Source organism: Coenobita brevimanus, chromosome 57 (genome assembly GCF_032717465.1).
Source record: "Coenobita brevimanus isolate Jiangsu-jjx chromosome 57, ASM3271746v2, whole genome shotgun sequence".
Taxonomy (NCBI): Eukaryota; Metazoa; Arthropoda; class Malacostraca; order Decapoda; family Coenobitidae; genus Coenobita; species Coenobita brevimanus.
Window position 1 is genome coordinate 22174611 of NC_137010.1, and position 24183 is coordinate 22198793.

The window sequence follows — 24183 nt, forward strand, 5'->3', positions numbered from 1 at the left end:
ATGTTAATAAGGTAGTTAGAGAGACTTATAAACTCCTGACTAACATTAGAGTAGCATTTCATTATATGGATGAGGAGATGACGAAAAAATTGATAGTGGCCATGATCCGCCCCAGGTCAGAATATGCAGCAGTAGTGTGGTCCCCACACAAAAAGAAAGATTAAACAAGATTGAGAGAATACAAAGAACAGCAACCAAGATGGTCCCCAGTCTGGCAGATCTGTCATACAGACAGAGGCTGGAAAAGCTGGATTTGCCTTCCTTAGAGGAAAGGAGAAAGAGGGGAGACATGATTGTAGTGTTCAGGACCATGGTGGGAGTAGATAAATTTGACCGAGAAGATCTGTATTATGGGATAAGAGAGCAACAAGAGGACACAGAATGAAATTGAAAAAGTCAAGCTGCTTGAAGGATATCAAGAAACACAGCTTTCCTTACAGAAGTATAGATTTATGGAATAGCCTTGACAAAGAGATCATCCAGTCTAAAAACTTAAATGAGTTTAAAGCTTATTTTGACTTACTAAGAAACAGCAATGGGAACCCACGAGCATAACATATTTCGTGTGTATCTCAATTAGGTATATTGGGTAAATACATAAGTATTTGGAACGACTTTGATGAAAAGGTGGTGCAGGAGAAAAACATTCATGTGTGTAAAAGTAAACTGATAAATGTGGATATGGAGATAGGACAACAAGAGCATCGCTCAATTCTTGTATACTACAAATAGGTAAATACACACACACACACACACACACACACACACACACCCCAGGTTAGAATATGCAGCGGTAGTGTGGTGCCCACACAAAAAGAAAGATATAAACAAGATTGAGAGAATACAAAGAACAGCAACCAAGATGGTCCCCAGTTTGACAGACCTGTCATACAGAGAGAGGCTGGAAAAACTGGATTTGCCTTCGTTAGAGGAAAGGAGAAAGAGGGGAGACATGATTGCGGTGTTCAGGACCATGGTGGGAGTAGATAAAATTGACAAAGAAGATCTGTTTGTATGGGATAAGAGAGCAACAAGAGGACATGGAATGAAATTGAAAAAGTCAAGCTGCTTGAAGGATATCAAGAAATATAGCTTTCCTTACAGAAGTATAGACTTATGGAATAGCCTGGACAAAGAGATCGTCCAATCTAAAAACATAAACGAGTTTAAAGTTAAATTCGACTTATTGAGAAACAGCGACGGAAACCCACGAGCATAGTACATTCCGTGTATATCACAATCAGGTATATTCTTAAATATTTGGAACGACTTAGACAAAGAGGTGGTGCATGAGAAAAACATTCATGTGTGTAAAGGTAGACTTGATAAATGTGGATATGGAGACAGGACAACACGAGCATTGCTCAATTCCTGTATACTACAAATAGGTAAATACAAATAGGTAAATACACACACACACACACACACACACACACACACACACACAAGAAATATAGCTTTCCTTACAGAAGTATAGACTTATGGAATAGCCTGGACAAAGAGATAGTCTAAAAACTTAAACGAGTTTAAAGTTAAATTCGACTTATTGAGAAACAGCGACGGAAACCCACGAGCATAGTACATTCCGTGTATATCACAATTAGGTATATTCTTAAATATTTGGAACGACTTAGACAAAGAGGTGGTGCATGAGAAAAACATTCATGTGTGTAAAGGTAGACTTGATAAATGTGGACATGGAGACAGGACAACACGAGCATTGCTCAATTCCTGTATACTACAAATAGGTAAATACAAATAGGTAAATACACACACACACATCATCATCATCCGCTGAGTGTTGTCATTATCGCCAGGCTGGTAGGAAGGAGATGCACTCTTGTAAGTAAAAGTTATCTTTCTAAGTAACAATTACCTTTCTGCAAGATGAGCACCATCTTTAGTAAAGTGAATATGGAAGGAGTTAAGAGAAGGGAGAAAGATAGAAAACAGAATGATGATTTCTACCCAGAACTGGTTGAAATGGAAACATATAATAAATTAGTAGAGAAAGTGAATACATTGGTGAAAACTTTTCAAAGGGAAACATGAAATTAAGAAGGAATTACACATGCAGAAGGCAGAACATGAAAAATTAGTAAAGGAATTAAACAAAAAAAGTCACAATAATAGATGAGCTATCAATTGAGGTATTTTCACTGAGAAAAAAGACTAGTAAAAAGGCAAGTACAGCTGTCAATCATAAGAGTATTATGGAGGAGGAGTTCAGAAATGTTACAGAGATAATCAGGCAAGAAAGCAGTCTGTTAGACTAAAATTGTGATAATGAGGAAAAGATAACCCTGGTGAACGAAATGATGAGAAATTGCAAAGACGACGTGCAGACTATGTATGCTTTAATGGTTAAAGTCAAGAGGAAAAGATAACCCTGGTGAACGAAATGATGAGAAATTGCAAAGATGACGTGCAGACTATGTATGCTTAAATGGTTAAAGTCAAGAGGAAAAGATAACCCTGGTGAACGAAATGATGAGAAATTGCAAAGATGACATGCAGACTATGTATGCTTAAATGGTTAAAGTCAAGAAAGATTTAGAATCAAATGTCGAAGAAAAAAACATTTGAAAGGAAGTGAAAGAAATAATTAAAAACAACCTAAAACTGGTAAAAAATTCAGCAGATATCAACAAATCAATAATCACTGGTATAGATAAAGAAGAAATAAGAAACAGAATCTCGGGAGACAAAAAGAAGATGGTCAATATAATGAACATATTGAAGGACGTATCAGAGGATATCTATGATAAAGATACAGAGGAACACAAAAGGCTAGGGAAACATGAGAGACATAAGTCAAGGCTCCGAAAGTAACCTTCCACAGTGTGAACACTGAGGAGGAAACACTAAGAAATGCAAACACACTCATGGAAAAAGAGGAATTTAAAAAAGTATGGGAAAAAAAAAAAAAAAAAAAAAAAAAGCCTAACCCAAGAGGAATTGAGAATACTAAAGGAGAGGAGGGAAGATGCTAAAACAAAAAATGAGGAATGATCAGAGGAAGAGAAGTAAATTCTTTTTTTTACAAAGTAGTGGGATTTTTCTTTCTTTCTTTCTTCTTTCTTTGCCAGACGCCATGTATCCCAGACGGGGTGGCCAAGGGCTCAGAGTTAACTGTTTTACAGGGAGGGGCACTAATCCTCCACCAACCCCACTTGACGTAGGGATGCCAACAGCATCTGGTGTTCCCAGGCGGTCACCCATCCAAGTACTAACCAGACCCAACGTTGCTTAACTTCGCTGATCGACCGGGAAGCGGTGTACTCAACGTGGTATTAGAGATAAGAGACTATAACAAAAAAACAGAGTAAGAAATTCACACATAAACAGCAGGGACTAAGAAAAATGAAGGTACTAGACTCAAACTATGTCAAATATGTGAAAAACATGATTAAGTTGATGTATGGTACTCAAATGCAGAATGGTATCCTAATTATTAGAGATAAAAGACTATAACAAAAAAACAGAACCTCATATTATTTCCCTACGTGAAACAAACTTAAGCCAAAGGATATCAAACAACACCCTAAGCTTTGAGGATTACAACGTATGGAGAAGAGATACAAATCTGAAAAAAAAGGAGGAGTTCTGGTACTAACAAAGAAAAATCTAAAAGTAAAAAAGACAGAGCTAGATATCCCCTTAAAAGCAGAAATGATTGCATTAAAGACTGACACATCTGAAAGGAAAATAACTGTGGCAAATTTGCACATGTCACCCAAAACAAACTCTTGGGAAAGCAGCAAATATGAAGACCTGGCAGAAAGTACAATTCACAGTTTAAGAGCCCTACTAGACAGAATGGAAGAGAAATCTGAAAGAATTATATTAACTGGAGATCTCAATATGAATATAAATTGGAATACTCTTGATATAAGAAGCTATGAATGCTGTTTGGATCAAAAGCTCTTGGATCTTGTATAGGAGTTTTTCATAACACAGCATGTACTGGAAAACACCAGAAAAAGAGGACTAGATGATCTATCATTACTTGATCTTATATTTACCAGGCAAGATAATGATACTGACAACATAATGTATCACCCTCCATTCGGCGAAAGTGACCATGCAGTATTAAACTGCAACTTCAGGATAGCATATGATATAGTTAACAGTAATGAAAGTTACAAAAAGAGCCTGAGCTACAAAAAGGGCAACTACCATGACTTAAAGAAGAACTTCATAGAAACAGACTGGGAAAAGGAGATTAGAGGACAAGATATAAATGTTATATATAGAAAATTCTGTCCAAAATTATATCCCTCAGAACAAAAGTAACAGAAATTAAGATAAAGAAGAGCTTTAACACAGAATGTACGAAATCAAATGAGAAATGGGACTTGCTGCGGAATAGATACAGAAGACACAATACTGAGACGTCATATAACAACTATAAACAGGCAAGAAATTATTATACAAGGATAAGGAAGGAAGCTCAAAGACAATTTGAGGAAGACATTATAAATAAAAGTGGTGATCAAACAAAGCTGTTTTACAGCTACATCTGATGCAAAACCAAAGTTAAAGATAAAATACAGTCCATCATGGATGAGAGGATAACCTATATCCAAGAAAAAGATATCTGCAAAGTTCTTAACAAAAATTTTCCATCAGTTTTTACAAAAGAAAATAATTTTGAGAAGGATGATACAGAGCATGCATGCCCACACATACTACCAGATATACAAATATTGGAACAAGAGATAGAGAAGAGTTGAGTAAATTTGACAAAGGAAAAGCAAATGGTCCTAACGAAATTTCATGCTGGGTGCTATGTGAATGTGCAAAAGAGTTAAGCAGACCAATATATTTAATATTCAGGGGATCCTTAAGTCAAGGTATACTACCTGATATTTGGAAGAAAGCAAACATTGTTCCCCTAGTCAAGAAAGGAAATAGAATCCATTCAACTACCAACCAGTATCCCTGACCAGTGTTGTGATCAAGATACTAGAAAAGCTAATAAGAAAAATTTGGGTAAACCATCTGGAAAGATACAATTTGATAACAGAAAGACGGTTCAGTTTTGGGAAAGGAAAATCATGTGTTACAAATCTATTAAGCTACTATGACAGAGTTGCAGAAACACTACAGAAAAAAGAAGGATGGGTGGACAGTATCTACTTAGATTTTATGAATGCATTTCACAGAGTACTGCACCAGTGACTTTTATGGAAACTGTACCATCAAGCAGGAATCAAAGGTAATCTGTACTGTTGGATGCAGGATTTTCTCAGAAAAAGGGAAATGAGAACAGTACTAAGGGGAAATTACTCATCATGGAGGGAAGTGACTTGGGGAGTTCCACAGGGCTCAGTGCTGGCACCAATTATGTTTTTAGTAAATACAGACAGGAATATTGGAAATGGAAGCTATCTAAATATGTTTGCTGATGATGCAAAAATACAAAGGAGAATTACAAACACAGACTTTTGTAAACAGCTATAGGAAGAATTAAATAAGCTTCATGAATGGAGCAATAGATGGCAAATGGAATTCAAAGTGAACAAATGCCATGTAATTAAGTTTGGTAAAAGTGGAAGAAGACCAGACTGGGATTAAAAGCTAGGAAGTTCAACTCTACACACATCAGAAAATGAGAAGGACCTAGGAGTGATTATCAATAACAGACTATCTCTGGCTGACCATGTAAATGAGAAGGTACGAAACATGCATACACTGCTTGCTAATATGAGAATAGAATTCACCTATATAAAAGAAGAAGTGCTGAGAAAGATTATAACATCATTCATCCGACCAACCCTGGAATATGCATCAGTGGTCTGGAATCCTCTTCTTGAAAAACATAAATAAGACAGAAAAAGTACAAATGGCCACTACAAGATGTGTACCAAGCTTAAAGGATCTAAGCTATAAAGAAAGACTAGAACAACTGAACCTACCAACATTACAAGAGAGACGGAAAAGAGGAGACATGATTATGCTATTAAATGCATCTCAGGGAAAGAGAAAATAGACATCAATGACTATATAGCCTGTGGGGAGGCATCAGCAAGAGGACACTGCCAAAACTGCATAAAATGAGAGGTGACAAAAACGTAAGGAAATTCAGTTACCCAAATAGGGCAACTGATCAGTGGAATTAGGTTCAAATCCCTGCTGGGGCAGGGAACAGTTTAAGGATTTGAATTTAATAAAATGCAGACTTTACCGATATACCAGATGATTCGCCAACATGTTGTAAAAATACCCCTGCCAATACCAATACACCAGTCCTGTATGAGACAGCCCTAGCATGTATTCAATATGGACGGTGGGTGTTAACACCGAAGTGGTAACATGTAGAGGTGTATGGTACGTAGGAGGACTGCTGGGCCTTGGAGCAGGCTGTGAAGCCTATGCCCAGAGTCGGACACATTAAAAAAAAAAAAAAAAAATAGTGTGTGCCAAACTATTCGTAAATTTAAGGATATGTTTATATAAAAATGGTTTAATACACAGGACAGTATGAGCCTAACTCATTCCTGTAAAGATACAATTAGGTAAGAACAATTAGATATGGTAAGAACACACACACACACACACACACACACACACACACACTCTCACTCTCTCTCTCTCACCTTCTCTCCCTTCTCAGTCATGAAGTTTGGCCAGTAGCGCAGGTATGATGGGCCAGCACTGGAATGGCTCAGCTTCAATTCTCCCCCGTCTCTCATCAACCACTCAGGGACATTGACAGCCATGGAGGAGCCATCACCTATACTTGGGTGGTCACGCAACTCCAGCTATGTGAAGAAGACACAAAGTTCCATATGAATCCTTTCAGCCTGACACATTTTATATTTTCTTCCTGGCTAATGCCCAATTACTTTATTCAGCTAAGGACTGATCCCTTGACTTGAAAGGATTAGGTTAAATATCCAGTAAGCCCTTCAGTCTGTGAACATAATCTATATTTTACTCTGGCTGATCAATGGCATATCCAGGGGATAGAAGGTCCAAAGGACTGACTCCTCTTCAAAAAGGGCAATCTCTTTATTTTTCCCATTTCCATAATTTGTGGTAAAGAAAAAAGTTAATGCATAGTAAAATTTTTTTGCATTTCATACTACATTTTTGTACTGACTGAATGGTCATGCTAGTAAAACTGTGATATTCAATAGTTATAAGACCATTATCAAGCATCAGAGCATCACACCACAGGTAAATATAGACAGAAAACTGGGGGATGAGTTCAGTACCATAAGGCTGATGTGTGCTGCACTTTTAAGAAAAAAGGACAGAGACGGATTTGGCACTGAGCTCAGGCAGTAGATGTGACTACAGTACAAGAAATCTTTGCTTTTATAATATCAGTTAATCAATACCAATACTCCACAGCATGCAGTGAAATAAGACAAGGTGCAACAGGAACTGAGAGTACTCCTCAGGTAACATTCACTGAGTAACAAGCCAAATGGTTTCCTATAACCTAGGAAACCTTCACTAAGTTGGGTGGTAATCATATGAGCAACAAATAGATGTCTGGTGGTTTAGTGGGTCAAGGTGCTCCAAGTGGAGGTGGCACATTCATTGCAGCCAAGGGGTGGCTGGGATTTATTCCTCACATAATACCACTCAGAGATGAGTCACTGGTCACACCTACAATGTCTAGACAGCAGCCTTGACACTGGTCCCTATACTCCTGATGAGGCAAAGAAGAATTGGATGATGATGATGATGATGATGATCATGATGATCATGATGATCATGATGATGATGATCATGATGATACAATAGGCACCACTATTTATGATTACTTTTAAAGAATGGGTTGTAGTAAAGGAAAATGTGACTCTTCTGTATTTATGTGACCAACACACTGATAATGTTGATGGGATGAAATACTGTACACTGACCCCTTGGTTATATCGCATAATTGGTACCAAACATCATGCGTGATAATGAAATTGCGCAATAACAAAAGCAGACAACCTATGGAATTTATGCTAATTGGTACTATACAGGATTCCCAAGTGAGGGCTCAAATTTTCCCTTTTATGACAATTTAGACCCACTAAATGCATACATCCTCATATGATAAGTATTGGAAACACATAAGCATGGTTTGGTTAACAGAAAGTGATGAAAAGGGCACAATAAGGAAGAAACACATATGACAGAGAGACTTGAGGTAGGTAAGGGGTTCTGAGGCTAGGGGGTGAAGAATTAGTGGTCTCCACCATCTGGAATTAAGGCCCCCCCCACATGGGCCACATTTCAGTGGATGGTGGCTGCCACTTTTTCGTGGCGAGAAATAAAACACACGTGTTTCTATGGAAGTCCGCACATGAGCCAATTTTTAGTGACAGCCGCAAAAAAATGGTAACTGGGTCCATTTTACCTGCCATACCACGGTGGCTCGCCACTGGTGACCGATGATGGATGCCGTTAATTCAAATGGCAGCCCACACACAGGCCACTTTGTGGTGGCACTGGCAGACGGACTGGCATTGTTGACGCACCATTCCCTACTCAAGGTCATGTGTCTACCCCAGTTCCTCTCCCTAACCAAGGCCATCTTCCTTCCCAAGGTTACATGCATACACAAGATCATTCCCAAAATAAGAGTTACACCACACTATAAAGTCGTTCAGAGCCTGAAATTCGCGAAAGTCTACAGTTTTTACCAGGTAACATTATCAATTTGTCCTCCCCAGTGCCAGACAGAATGTCAGGTATTTCAAATGAAGCTGAACAGTATGACTGACTCATCACAACCCCAAAGGTATTAATAAGTGATAATGGGGGTGAGTTTAATTCCAAAATCTTACGAGAAATATGTAAACAATACAATATAAAAAAGGCAAATGTCTTAGCCTATCATCCAGCATCCAATGGGTTGGTAGAGACAAAACAAAGGAATGTTGGATGTGTTACATCACATTCTTAATGACAATTATGCAAGTTGGGATGATTGGATTCTCAGAATGGAAGCTTCAATTAATGGAGCAATTAATAAATCTATAGGAGACACACCACACTTCATTATATATGGGACAGACAAACAACTACTTTACGAAATTCTAGAAGGTGAAAATTTACCAATGTATAATTATGATAATTACCCTTAACTCCATTTGTGTGAATTCCAGGATATACACAAAAGGGTGAAGAAACAATTATCGATGTTCAAGGAAGAAATGATGGAGTCATTCAATAAAAGGGCCAAAGAGTCACCTATCAACTTAGGAGACACTGTCTATGGTATCATTCACACTACAGACAATAAATTACCACCAAAATTTGAAGGCCTATACAGAGTGATTAAGAAGACTGCAAACAAGGTAGTAATTAAGTCACTGTCGAGTGGAGAAGAAAAACAAATTCACGTCAATCATTTAAAAAAGTCTCAAGGAATTTGGCCAGCAATTATGCAACCCAGGACACAACCGAAATACCGAACAATATCGGTGACAATAAACTAGAGGAAATCAATACATACAAATATAAATTAAGATCGCATAACAAACTCACAAAAATAGGTGCAACTGTTACTACAAATGCCACAATATAGCATTTACATGAGCTAGGCATTGATTTAACCTCCTCCTACAAGTGAAACAATGAGCAAAGCTATTGCTCTCCAAGAGCCAGTTAAAATGCACATCATCACTATCATCAACCACAGCATGACTTTATTAGTTAATTAATAGATTTTTTTTTTCTCGGTATGTAACGATGAAGGGACTTGCACCATGGATTCTCCTCTACATAGCAAGAGGACATGCTCATTTAGACCCTCAACATATAATATGGCAAGGATGCCTCATAGCCCCAATAGCCTCGACATATATCGTGAAAGATATCAAGAGTACTGAAATTAGTCTCGTTTTCGTTTATGTTTTTGAAGGCTCCAACATACTTGCATGCGTCAGCCTTGATCACCTAATGGTGACTCTCCACGCTGCACAATCTGTTACAGCCTCCCTGTTCAGTCCCTTCACCCTGAGGTCACACTTAATGACCTCGTCCCACGTCTTTCTCGGTCTACCTCTCACAACCCCATCCCCAACATTAACACATCTCACCTTCTGCACTCAATTATCATCCCCCATCATTTCCACATGCCCAAACCATCTCAATCTACCTCTCCTCATCAGAACATCAATACACTCCAGTCCCATCATACCTCTCAACTCTTCCATCGTAAACACAGCCCCCCTTGGCCTTGCACACAGGGATGCGCTGCACATCCACCTAATCACTGTCATTTCTATATGTCTAAGCCTGAGAATATCCTCCTCCTTTACTGCCCAGGTCTCACTACCATATAGCATTACACTCCTAACACATGCTGCATACAAAGACCCCTTAGCATGTAGGGAGAGTCCTCTCAATGTTAGGAGAGGAAAGAGCTCCCTGAACTTCTTCCAGCCACTGAGCTAGCTCCAGCCCCACCTCCAGCACACAACATGTCTCCCAAATAACAAAACTCTTCCACACACTCAAGAGATTCACCAGCAATTTCAATCCTTTCACGCCTGACAGCCTCCACCTGCTCTCCCCGACATACTGTGCACATAAAATCAGCATTATCTCACAGTCTACCTCTGATACCACTATATCCCTTGTGCACCCATTTATGACAAACACTGAACAAGATGGAATTACTTCCCATGCCCTTGTGGCAAACTGCACATGGCCACTCTCCCTCATCTTTGATAGTACTGCCACCAACCCTAGATATCATCACTTTTGTTTTATCTGCATTTACCCTTAAGCTCTTGTGCCCCATACCATCTCTCCACTTCCTAAATCTCTCCTCCGCCTCCCTTTCATTCTCTGCAATCAACATCAAATCATCAGTATACAACATCTCCCACGGGAGTCCGTCTCTCAAGTCATGTGAGAGGGCTGCAAGTACCGCGATAAACAACATGAGACCCAAAACTGACCCCTGATGCACACCAACATTCGCAGAAAGCTCATCACTCAAATCTCCATTCACTCTTACCTGGGTGTGAGCACCCACATACATAGCCATAACCACCCTAACCAGCAACTCCTCCAACCCAAGCTTTCTCATTCCACTTCACCACCACTCTCGGGACTCTGTCAAAGGCCTTTTCCAAATCAACAAAAACAAAATACAGATCCCTTTTCTTACCAATATATTTTTCCTGAAGCTGTCGAACAATGAATATGGCATCAGTGGTCCCCCTGCCTGGCATAAACCCAAACTGCATCTTATCAATATTCACTCTTTCTCTAATCATACCTTCTAAAACTCTCTCCATTACCTTCATTATCTGATCTAAAAGCTTTATAACTCTATAATTTCCTCTTTCCAGGGCATCACCCTTCTCTTTATACAAATTTACAATTGCACTCTTCAGCCAATCATCTGGGGCAACACAATCATATATAATCATAGTATCAGGTCAGTGACTAAACTCACCCCTATATTTCCTGAGGCCTTCAACATTTTGGCAGTCAACCCAGACACACCTGCTGCCTTCCCCACCTGCATCCTGTCTATTGCCTCACTCACAGTAGCAGCGTCAATCAAAGGCCAAGGGCCAAACACTGGATCTGCTGGCTCCAAACCTTCCCTGTCCCAATCAAACTCCTCATTCAACAGCCAGCTATAATGCTCTCCCCATGCATCTTTAATATCCCCACTGTTCACCACTACCTTTCCTTCATCATTCTTCACACACTGGTCATCTATAATATCCCGATTACTCCTCTTCATCTGATTTGTCACCTTCAATATCATATTTTTCTTTTCCCCATAAATTAGGTTAACAAGTAAAAGTCTCTGTGACTCAGACTTCGCCCTGTATACTTCTCTTCTAGTCCTACACTTGGCAGCCAAGTATTCCTCCTTGTTACCACCCTTCTTCCATTCCTGGAAAAGCCTTCTGTTCTCCTTAACTGCAGCTTCTACACCCTCATCCCACCACCAAGTTACTTTATGTCTTGGTGGGCCTCTTGTCCAACCACATGGTACATTAGTAACTCTCAAGAGGTTGTTCTTGAGGGCTCTGTATGTTCAGTAACACCTCTGTCTATGGCTCCCTGTTCAGCCACCACTCTCCCCATCTCGCTATAGAAGGCATCCCTTACTATCTGGTTTCCCAGCTTCCATATTTTCCTCCTAGGTACATAAGTCCTCTTTTTCATCACTAGTTCTTTAAGCACCATATCACAAATCAATAGTTTGTGCTGCTGCACACACTCCTCACTTCCTATAACTTTAACATCCCTCACTAACCTCCTATCAGCCCTCCTAACCAGAAAATAATCTATCTGACTGCTATTTCCCCCAGACTCGTACGTAATTAACCTATTCTCTCTTTTCCTAAAATGTGTGTTGCACACAATCATGTTTGTTGCCTCCCCAAACTCGAGTATCCTTTCCCCTTCTGCATTCCTTATACCATACGCACATCCCCCATATACTCCTTCACAACCTTGAACTGCTTCACCTACATGACCATTTAAGTCCCCTCCCACAACCAATATCTCTCATCCGCATACCACCTACTACACGTATTAAATCATCCCAAAATCTATCTTTCTCTACTTCATCCAACCCTGCCTGTGGAGCATATGCTGAGATAATTGCAGTTATCATTCCACCAACCAGAATTTTCACTACCAGTATCCTACCACTTACTCTTATAACATTCATAACATATTCCATCCATTTCTCTGCAACCATCACACCAACACCCCATATCCATCTGACCCCCCCTGCCAAAACAACTTATAGTGACAATCCTTCCCAACAATCTTTCTGGCTGATCCACCCCTGTACCGGACTTCCTGCAAACATGCCACATCCATCCATCTCCTACTGAATGCCTCAATGACTTTCCCTGCTCTTCCCCTCAAACTTCCCACATTCCATGAACCCACCCTCATCCCCCTGGGCGAATTAGTGTCCTCAGGCTTGCATTGAAACTTATTCTTGTATTTAGTCATAGTCAGTATTTATAAAGGGAGTAGACATACCACAGGCCCCACTCACTGCACAGTCCCAGGTCCAGGCAATGGATCTGGGACCCCTAGCCCACCAGCTTACCAGTGGCTGTTAGTGGCATTAGGGCACCCTGCCAGGACAGCTGCAGGGACTTCCTCCAAGCGCACCTTGGCACTGCAACTGTCCCACCGTTATACACCCACTGATAAGGCAGCCTCCTGGGGCGCTACTCCCAGGTTCAGGTCCCTCTCTATTGGGTGGAAGCAGCAGCCAGGGAACCGCAATGTCCTGTATCCTCTAGCAGTGGTTCGAGCCCCATCTCGCCCTGGACCCATGATCTATGCCAGCGGTACCTCTGTCATGCCCCCCCCCCCCAAAAGTCCGTCACTAAGTAGCGGGGGCAAAGTTTTCTGGCCGCATGCCGTTGCTTGCGCCAACCCCTGTAACATAGTGGCACACATCGTGTGAACTGTAAAGTGCATATGGTGTAGTGCATATGAGAGAGGAAATGTTTGGGAGAGTATGCTGGTCTACTCTTCATGTCACTGTCACACTGAAAAGGTCAGCAAAGGGACATGGTTAGGTAGCCAGTGAAACAGGAGCTCCAGCTCTCCCTATCACCAGCATTCCCATTCCCCTCAGGAGTACCACCTTGTTCGGTTCATTTTACAGCCTCCTCCTCCTTCTGATATGAATTACCTGCTTATTTGGAGAATATTGTCAAGCCACTGAGGACCCTGGACTTTATATGAAGGTATGTTTCAGAAGCTCATAACACAAAGGAAGTGACTGAAATAGTGAAATTAGCGAAATGGAAGATAGAACAGGCTACGTCAATCATGCTCATCATGATCCAAGATATCCCATCTCAAGGAACAGAGGCATTTATGGACACAATCAACATCACATGTACTCGTGAAAGGCGTGGTTTGTTCGACCTGGTGCAATTCTAGGGAACATTTTTGGATTGGCTACAGAGGAAGATATTCAAGAAATAAACAACAAATTTAATAAAGTAGCTCTGGTACTAACATATCAACAGAAGTTCGCTGATGGTCAAAACACAGCACTGAAGACGATCGTGAAAAATCTAAGAAAGGCAGAAAGTATAACTCACCAGTGTGTGGACAAAATAAATGCCATGGAAGGAAACATGACACTTTTCCAACACTTCTCAGTAATCATGGAACATATTGACACAATAATACTCCAGTTAGATAACACTAGAGTTCATTACAGGGCACTCATGCAAGGTATTGCAAATGCTAGTAATGGCAAGATCACTATTAACCTACTTCCAGTTCACGATCTACGTCAGATAATCAGTCAAAGCATACATAAACATGTTATATTATCCATATTTAGATTACAAGTCTAACACCAACATCAGTAGTAGTTCATGTAGCATTCATAATTGACAATCTGTTCACAGTCTATCAAATATGCCCCTTCCCTTCTAAGAATAATTACACTTTGGTCATCCTCAACGTCAACACAGACATCGAACTCATTATGGTCTCTTAGAGACAGGATGCTGTCACTTTTGCTGGTGAATCAACAATTGAATGAAAGTGCCATACATCCTTACATGCTGTTCACCTTTGTCCTGTGTACATCTTCATGTTTCAGCCTACTGGAACAGTTCCTTGTGAAATAGCTGTCATAAGAAATCATGATATTCATCACCACTGCAACTTCGCATTTGCTCTAGATAAACCTACACATCATCAACACATCGGACATTCACAGTTCTTCTACTTCACTCATAACACATCAATTTTCATAATCTGTCTAGATATACCACCATCTCATACTTCAGCATCAGGATTATACATAGCACCTGACTACTGTGTTGTACTTACACCATGTTTGTCCACTTTAGCTGCCAGCAATCACTTTGCCATCCTCAATCACACACACAAATATTTCCACCCACTACCTAAGACAGATTTAAACATGAGAAAGCATTAAGTTGACTTCACCTAAGTCTGAAACTATGCAACTAATCAATGAAACAATGAAGCCCTGGGAAGAATTGAGTTTAAGTATGTTCAACCCATATTATGTGTATAGGACAGCACCAACTGTCTTTATAATCTTCTCCATTGTATTTGCCATAGTGCTGTTGGCGATGCACAAAATGCAAGCAAGAATTGCAAACTTGGAGTCAGTACTTACGGGAGGTAGGGTGAACATTCAAGTGAGACCCCCTGAGTGAAATGTGTACATGTAAATAGTGTAAATCATATATATATATATATATATATATATCCAGTATATATCCAGTATATATATATATATATATATATATATATATATCCAGTATATATATATATATATATATATATACTGTATATATATGTATATATACATGTATATGTATATATATATATATATATATATATACATGTATATATACAGTATATATACAGTATATATATATATATATATATATATATATATATATATATTTATACAACAGGCTCGCCTACTGCGCAAGCTCAAAGCGCATGAATCACATTGTGTGTGTGACCAAAAATCATAACCAAAAACCTTGAATGCGCAAGTTTACCTCACAGAACACGAGGTAGAGGCAAGAAGTGGCTCAAAAACACCATATTCCATTAGTACGCGACCCCCCCACACACACAACGCGCCAATAGTGACCTAGAGGCTCGTGGGAAAGGTGCTCAAGAGCAGTCTACAGTAAGATCTCACCAATAACAACTTCAACAATAACATTTTCGACAATAACAGTAAGTTAGAATAGATACCCAGTTTCTATAATCATGACAGTTATTTCACAAATACTAAGTTGTTATACTGCCAATATGTCCAGAACAAGATGAGGAATGAAACAGACAAGGAAGAAGAGATGAAGGAAATTGCTGAAAATGTGAGCAGTAGCGAGGGGGAGAGGAAGGATCCTCCCCTCACCATATCCCCTGACTCGCCCGCCGCCATTCCCTCCACCTCCACTGCCCCACCTGACTCACCAGCCGCCTCCCCCTCCACCTCCACAGCCCCACCTGACTCACCTGCTTCACCTGATATACCTGCAACTCCCACCATAATGACCGTTGCTGCATTCTGGAAGAAATGTAACATTCGACAGGACGTAAATTTCTTTATCAATGCCTGGAATAATACAACATTGAGAAGGGAAAGAAGTTGTATGCGGCTTTCATGGATTTGGATAAAGCATATGACAGGGTAGATAGACAAGAATTGTGGAAAGTGTTAAGAATATATGGAGTAGATGGGAAGTTGCTGAATGCTGTGAAGAGTATGAACGATGGTGCGAAGGCTGCAGTGCGTGTGGATGGTGAACTAAGTGAATTTTTCTCTTTGAAAGTTGGGTTGAAACAGGGATGTGTCATGTCTCCATGGTTGTTCAATCTGTACATGGATGGGGTAATAAAAGAGGTACAAGGTAGGGTAGTGGATGTTGGAGTGTCCCTGGTGAGAGAGGATAGTGTTTGGAAAATCCCTGTACTGTTGTTTGCACATGATACTGTGTTGTTGAGTGAAGACGAAGGGGAGCTGCAAGGCTTGGTGGATGAGTTTGGGAGAGTGTGTAAGAAACAGAATCTAAAAGTGAATGTAGGGAAGAGTAAAGTGATGGTCTTTGAGAGAGGTGAAGTCAGTGAATGTACAGCGAGGTTGGATGGTGAGGAATTGGAAAATGTGAGAAAGTTTAACCCCTTAACTGTGGGGCGTCACTTTCGTGACGCTCGTCCTAATGGATCATACTGTGGGGCATCACTTTTGTGATTCTGTGTTATTTTGAATTATCCCAGGCTCTCAAGTGGTGGCTTGTATCATCTATCAGGACTGCCAATGTCCAACACTAGTCAGCACTCCAAATCTCATCTGTACTCCCATCCATTGTTGACAGTTTAGCGATTTTACCCCCTTCGTGACTCCCCTCCCTACCTGCCCTCCATTACCCTGTCCTCTCACCTCCCACACCGCGCTGCGCTACGCAAATTTCCCCCGGATTTTTCCACAGATTTCATCCATTGAAATAAGCCCTATGCCCTATACTTATACTATCTATCTATCTATCTATCTATAGCCCGACGCCCTAATCCCGCAAAGGGTGGCCGCAGACAAAATGCCTCCAAGTCACTCTGTCACCCACCATTTGACTACCCTCCCCCCAACTCACCCCCCCCTCCCTCATATACCTCTCAACTCCATCCCTCCACCTCATCTTCGGTCTACCCCTCCCTCTCCCTCCCTCCACCTCACCTACATACACCCTCTTAGTCAGTCTTTCATTCTCCATTCTCTCCACATGTCCAAACCACCTCAGTATATTTCTCCTAATCTTCTCAACCACATCCACATCTACCCCACAATGTTCCTTCACTTCTTCATTCAACAACCTGTCCCTCCATGTCACTCCACATGCTCCTCTCAAGTAACTCATTTCCACTGCTCTCACTCTTGACTTGTTCCCCTCTTGCAAGGTCCACGCCTCGCTTCCATACGTCAGGGTAGGGATCACAATACTATCATGCAGTGACTTCTTAACTTCCATACTCACCTCCCTATTTCTCATCACTGTTTTCAGTGTACCAACAACCTTCCTTCTCTGCTGTACCCTTTCACGTACTTCATCCCCCAAAGTTCCATCCTTACTCATCACACTACCCAAGTACTTGAATGCACTCACATTCTCCATATCCTTACCATCCAACCTCACTGCACACTCTGTGACTTCATTCCTCTCAAACACCATAACTTTACTTTTGTTTACATTAACTTTCAGCTTCCTCCTCCTACACACTGTCCCAAATTCATTCACCAAACCTTGCAACTCCCATTCATCTTCACTCAACAATACTGTATCATCAGCAAACAGCAGCACCGGAAGCTTCCAAATCTCACCCTCATTCATTAGGGCCACCCCCACATCCACTGCCCTACCTTGCACCTCCTTTACAACCCCATCCATATATATATTAAACAGCCATGGAGACATCACACACCCCTGTTTCAGTCCCACATTGAGATCAAAGAACTCACTCAGCTCACCATCCACTCGCACCGTAGCCCTAGCTCCCTCGTACATACTCTTTACAGCACTCAACAATTTCCCCTTCACTCCATATATTCTTAATACCTTCCACATACCTTGCCTATCTATTCTGTCATAAGCTTTCTCCAAGTCCATGAAGGCAACATACACTTTCCTTCCCTTCTCTAGATACTTCTCCACTAAACATCTTAGAACAAATATCTGATCTACACACCCTTTTCCCTTCCTAAATCCCCCTTGTTCTTCTCCAACTAGCTCCTCTGTCATATGCCTAACCCTATCAATGAGTATTCTACCATATATTTTACCAGTCACACTAAGAAGGCAAATACCCCTATGGTTACCACATACTTCTCTCTCCCCTTTTCCTTTGTACAGAGGAACAATTATACCTGATTTCCAGTCCTCTGGAACCCTTCCCTCTTCCCAAGCCAATCTACACAACTTCCATATCCACTCCACAACAATCTCATCCCCATACCTAAGCATTTCACCACACACTCCATCAATTCCTGGGGCCTTTCCCAGCTTAATCTTCTTCATCGCTTCCACTACTTATACAAAATAATATATACCAAAAAAAAAACAGGTAAGTGATAGTGTTATACACCAGAAATTGGTTAAATATCACCTGACAAAACCTCACGTGCATTCATTCGCTACATTACCACAATAATTTCCCCTTTGAATTATGCCTTGTAATCGATGTCTGTAATAAAAATATATATCAGAAAGGAAGGGAGAATCCTAATTGACATTTACATTCACCTGGAACTACCTATTTCTTTATGTATTGCCGAGATTTTCTACCTATAAAAAATTAGCATGTAAGTTAGCGCAGTCAGCCTAAAGTGTCATTGTCAACCCTTCCCTTCTCAGATAAGCCGCGGCATTTAGTTCCTTGTCCTCCGCTGTAAAGAAACGATGTCGCACTCGCGCCCCGCCATTCCTGCCGCTTCTGCGTCCATTGCAAAGGGCCCCATGACCTCTACTCCTAAGAAAAGTAGTGAGGCAAGCAGGAAAGGCCTTAGTGACTCTGCACTGGCATGTGAACTGGCAGAATTGTCCATGGTTATGATGGACAGTGACTTTGACGATTCGGGTGAATCTTATGATGAGCCGGGTGAGGTTATTGTGCCAGAAACAGCAATAACGAGTGCTACAGTGTCTGAATTAGTGTCTAGCTCCAAGGGAAAGGAGCCTTTAGTGCAGCAAGGACAGAAATTTGGGAAGGGAGTGAAAAGGCGGCGTGTTAGCCCCAGAACAATGCCCCCACATGACCCAGCCCGCCATGAGTCACGAGTGCATTCACCTCCCCGTTCCCCAAGCCCCACTTCACTCACTTCTTCATCATCCTCGGCTGAGTTATCTCCGGAGTCTTCGTCGTCGGAGTCACCACCAGCATCAACAGTGAAGGCAGGCCGTAGAGGTAGAGGTAAATCAAGGAGAGTGAAAAGTAGTGTAGCTAGTAGGGTAAGGGCTGCTAGTGCTGTACGGCAACCTAGGGTCAGTGCGAGTGACCTTGACCAAGATAAATCTGCCTCACAGCCAACCTCCACCACCACCACCACCACCACCCGCCCTACACTGCCATGACAGGGAATCCTGGACGCCTTTGCGTGGACGGAAGGGTCAGATTTTGTGCCAGAAAATTTAGTTTTTGATGAGAGCTCCTCAGGAGTTCAGCCTGCCTTCACTATGGACGAAAATGCTGAGTGTGTCGACTACCTTTTGGCCTTCCTAGATGATGAAGTCATGCAGCACATATGTGATGAGACCAACAGGTATGAATCACAACGTGCTGCAAGTGGTACAGGTGCAGCCAAGATGCAACAGTGGTCCATGCTGGGAGTGCAGGAGCTGTATGTGTTCTTTGCCCTCATGCTTCTCATGCCACACTCCAAGAAGCATGAGTTGGAAGAATACTGGTCCATGGACCCCTTACTACCCTCACCCACCTTCAATAAGTACATGGCCAGAGATCGCTTCCGGAACATCATGGGAAACCTGCACTTTGCCGACAACGATGTACCTTTTCAAACCGACCCACTCTGGAAGATCCGGGAGATTCTGAGCAGAATGAAGGATAAGTTTATGTCATTCTTCCACCCCTTTCAGAAAGCTGTCATTGACGAATCCTTGGTTTTGTTCAGAGGACGCGTTCGGTTTGTTCAGTACATTCCAAGCAAACGCCATCGCTTTGGAATTAAGTTCTTTGTACTGTGCGACTGTAAGACGGGGTACATCCTTGACTTCGTCATATATTCAGCCAGCACTGTCGATCTGGATAAAACACACCCCTTTGGCTTCTCAGGCTGTGTAGTGAAAGTGCTCCTAGAAAAGTATTTTGGTGGGAATCATGTGCTGTATACAGACAACTACTATACAGCATCGAAACTTGCCAAATACCTTTCTGAGCACGGCATTGACTCCTGCGGCACTGTGAAAAGTAATCGTGCCCACTTCCCCAAATTCCCAGAGGCAGGAACCTCGCAGAGAGGAGAAGTGCACCTACGCAAGTCTGAGTAGATGCTGGCAATACGGTGGCATGACAAGAGGGTCGTGCACATGCTCACCACCGTACATAAGGGGGAGATGAGAGACAGTGGGAAGGTCGACCGTAGGACAGGCAAACCTGTGATGAAACCTGATGCTGTGTTGGACTATAATATCAACATGCGGCTGGTGGACAAGTCCGACATGATGATTGGTGAGATCGACTGCCTCAGGAAGAATACTAGGTGGTACAGGAAAGTTTTTCTGCATCTCATAGATATGACGATGCTGAACGCCTTCATCCCATACAAGATGAAGGTCAAGCCACCCAAGTCCTTCTCCCTGAGGTTGTTCGCCAGGACTTGTGTCCAGCAGCTGCTGGAAAGACATGGCAGGGTGACAGCAGCAACTCCAAGGCGCCATCCAGTAACACTTCCCGACCGACTTGAGCAGAGGGTGTATATGGATCGGCACAGACTTGAGCTTATGCCTGCCACAGGGAAAAGGAAGGCTGCGATTCGCAGGTGTCAGGTATGTGCGCATACCACCCGCCGCACACCTGAGCACAAACGCACCTCTTGGCAGTGCGCTGAGTGCCAGGTTCCCCTCTGTGTTACCTGCTTCTTCGATTACCACAGCCAGAAGCAGTTCTAACAATGCAAGTGTGGAAGCAGAATGATTTGGAAATAATGTGTAAATAATGTGTAAATAGCAGGTGAAAGCAATGGATGTTCAGTACATATGATTGAACAGTGTATTATAGTTTTATCTTACTGAAAGTGACAGTGAATAACATAGTGTAAGTAAAATAGAAGGGTAAATATTGAAAATAGAACAGAAAATGTAAATAGTAATGTAAATAATTAGTAATATAAGAATATGAGTACAAATAATTTATGTTATAACAGTGAAAGTGAATTCGTGGCTCTCTACATATTTTACTGAATGAAAAATTGAATAACTTCAGTGACAATAAACTAATACAACTGAAGGAAACTTATGGAGAAAGACTCCAGATATATATAAGTGTGATATAGTAATAGAAATATAAAGTGTGAGGGGTTTTATGAATAATAAATGACAGAGTGCCTAGAGCAAACTAGCGCAAGTGCGACGATCAGACGCGCTCGTAATTTCCATTGCTTTCACAGTGTTTTTTTTTTTGGAGTATGGATCCCAAACTACTTGAAAATCATAGAATAGTGTTTATAGTGTTTATATCTGGCTGTGGTAATCATATTACGGGTTGTAGGAGATTGTAAAGTGGAGACTTCATTACCCTACTTCAGAGGTCTCCACAAGTCCTACAGTAACCGACGAAGGCTCAACAAACATTCCAGGAGAAAGCTGAAGGTATGTGCCATACGCATATGTAATTTTATTATTCTAGGACTAATAACTGATTTTTGGCAAATATTTTTTGAGAGTCTGTTGGAGCCCGAATAACCCCGCAGGACACGCAAAACATTGGTAAACATGCCCGAGGTGTAGGGGTTAAGTACTTGGATAGTGTGATGAGTAAGGATGGAGGTTTGGAGGATGAAGTGCTTGAAAGGGTACAGCAGGGAAGAAAGGTTGCTGGTTCTTTGAAAGCAGTGATAAGAAACAGGGAAGTGAGCATGGAAGTGAAAAAGTTACTACATGACAGTATTGTGATACCAACTCTAACGTATGGAAGTGAAGCTTGGACGTTGTTGGAAGGACACAAATCAAGAGTGAGAGCAGTGGAAATGAGTTATTTAAGAGGAGCCTGTGGAGTCACTTGGAGAGACAGGCTGACGAATGAGAATATAAAGAAGCGTTGTGGTGATGATGTGGATGTGATAGGAAGCGTTATGAGGAACACACTGAGGTGGTTTGGCCATGTGGAGAGGATGGAGGGTGAAAGACTGACGAAGAGAGTGTACATGAGTGAGGTGGAGGGGGGAAGAGGGAGGAGGAGGCCGAGGATGAGATGGAGGGATGGGGTGGAAAGGTATATGAGAGAGGGGGGTGTGAGTTGGGAGCAGGGCAGTGAAATGGCGGGGGACAGGGCGACTTGGAGGCGATTTGTTTGTGGCCACCCCAAACGGGATTGAGGCGTCTGGCAATAGATAAATAGAGATAGACAATCATTAAACAAGCATGGTGAAACCGAGGTGGCGGCGGGGGCACTATAAGTGTGTTGCTGTGCCTTGGAACCCCTGTTATTTAAGTCCATCAGGCCTGTTGTCTACTGTTGTTAAGATGACTGCCCATATTTATATTACTGCAGCTATTTCTGTAGTACAATGTCAGAAAAATCTGACCATTTATTATGTCTCTAAGGGCTAAAAAATGTCAAGGTATGAGGGGGTACCACTCATATGTTATTTTTCCCATAAGATTATGTATTCTCAGTGCGCGATTTCACAGTGCACGAGGACCAGGACGTCCAATCTCTCACGCACTGTGCTAGCCCACTTTATATATACATATACATATATATATAATGTATATATCATCATCAGCCGTTGAGGTCCACTGCAGGACCGGCCTATCCCTACCGGAGCACGGACGATACAGCTAATGTATCTCTACCTTGTGGCTTAGGTTGTCTGGTAGAGACTGTATGAAGGGTGAGAAGTGCTTGTGAGTGTGATTATAGTGTTGTAGCGGCACTGGATATGTGTGTACTCTGTGAACCAAGTGTAATCGGCCCGCCTGAAGCCGGTTGGGTGCAAGCATACTAGTATGTGACACTGGTTCAACCACAGCACCCCTTGTGTCCGCCAAAGTAGCAAGTGACTTGGTGAACGCTTCCCAAAGTTTTTACAACTCTGGCGGGAGGCGAACCCATGCTTACCAGCGTGCGAAACGCACACTCTGCCACCGTACCATAGAGGCTCCATACTGTATATATGCATATACATATATATATATATATATATATATATATATATATATATATATGTGTGTGTGTAAGATATAACTCACACTACAAATATATTAATGACTCCTACTATAATCTACGACATGGAACTGCCAATAGTGAGTATGTCTCTTGTACATACACATCTGTGCCACTTTATTACTCCAATATGTTATTCTGTATTCCACTTTACTACAATATGTTATGTATTTACTCCATACAATGTTTTACTACAATATGTTTCGATTATACAGTATTATTATGTCTGTGCAATATTATCATATTATATCTCTACTATATGCTGTTGTAGGTTGCCAGCAAGGCGTGACTGAGCGATGTCAGGACTCTAAAATATCTTAATACATAACAGCTAGCCCTGATGAGAGAGGATAGTGTTTGGAAACTCCCTGTACTGTTGTTTGCACATGATACTGTGTTGTTGAGTGAAGACGAAGGGGAGCTGCAAGGCTTGGTGGATGAGTTTGGGAGAGTGTGTAAGAAACGGAATCTAAAGGTGAATGTAGGGAAGAGTAAGGTGATGGTCTTTGAGAGAGGTGAAGTCAGTGAATGTACAGCAAGGTTGGATGGTGAGGTATTGGAAAATATGAGTACAGTAGGTTCACACAGTGCGCGTCATCACAGTGCGTGATTCGGATTGTGCGCAAGTGACCAAAAATCATAACCAAAAACCCCTCAATGCGCAAGTTTACAACACAGAACGCGAGGTAGAGGCAAGGAGTGGCTCAAAAATGCCATTTTCTATTAGTGCGCGACCACCCCTCACACAGCGCGTCACGT

At 41.6% G+C, this 24183-nt stretch overlaps 1 protein-coding gene and 1 pseudogene across 1 annotated transcript in view; both read right to left on the bottom strand.

Moving 5' to 3' along the window:
• The window catches only part of LOC145401925 (uncharacterized), a 443277-nt gene that overhangs the window by 147897 nt on the left and 271197 nt on the right, over nucleotides 1-24183 (bottom strand). The window contains exons 19-20 of the mRNA XM_080274030.1: nucleotides 21067-21072; nucleotides 6603-6739 (exon numbers count right to left, since the gene is read on the bottom strand). Of these exons, the coding sequence (XP_080130156.1) occupies nucleotides 6603-6739; nucleotides 21067-21072 (143 nt within the window). The remainder of the gene's footprint in view (nucleotides 1-6602; nucleotides 6740-21066; nucleotides 21073-24183) is intronic.
• Nucleotides 3186-3304, bottom strand: LOC145402453 (5S ribosomal RNA; annotated as a pseudogene).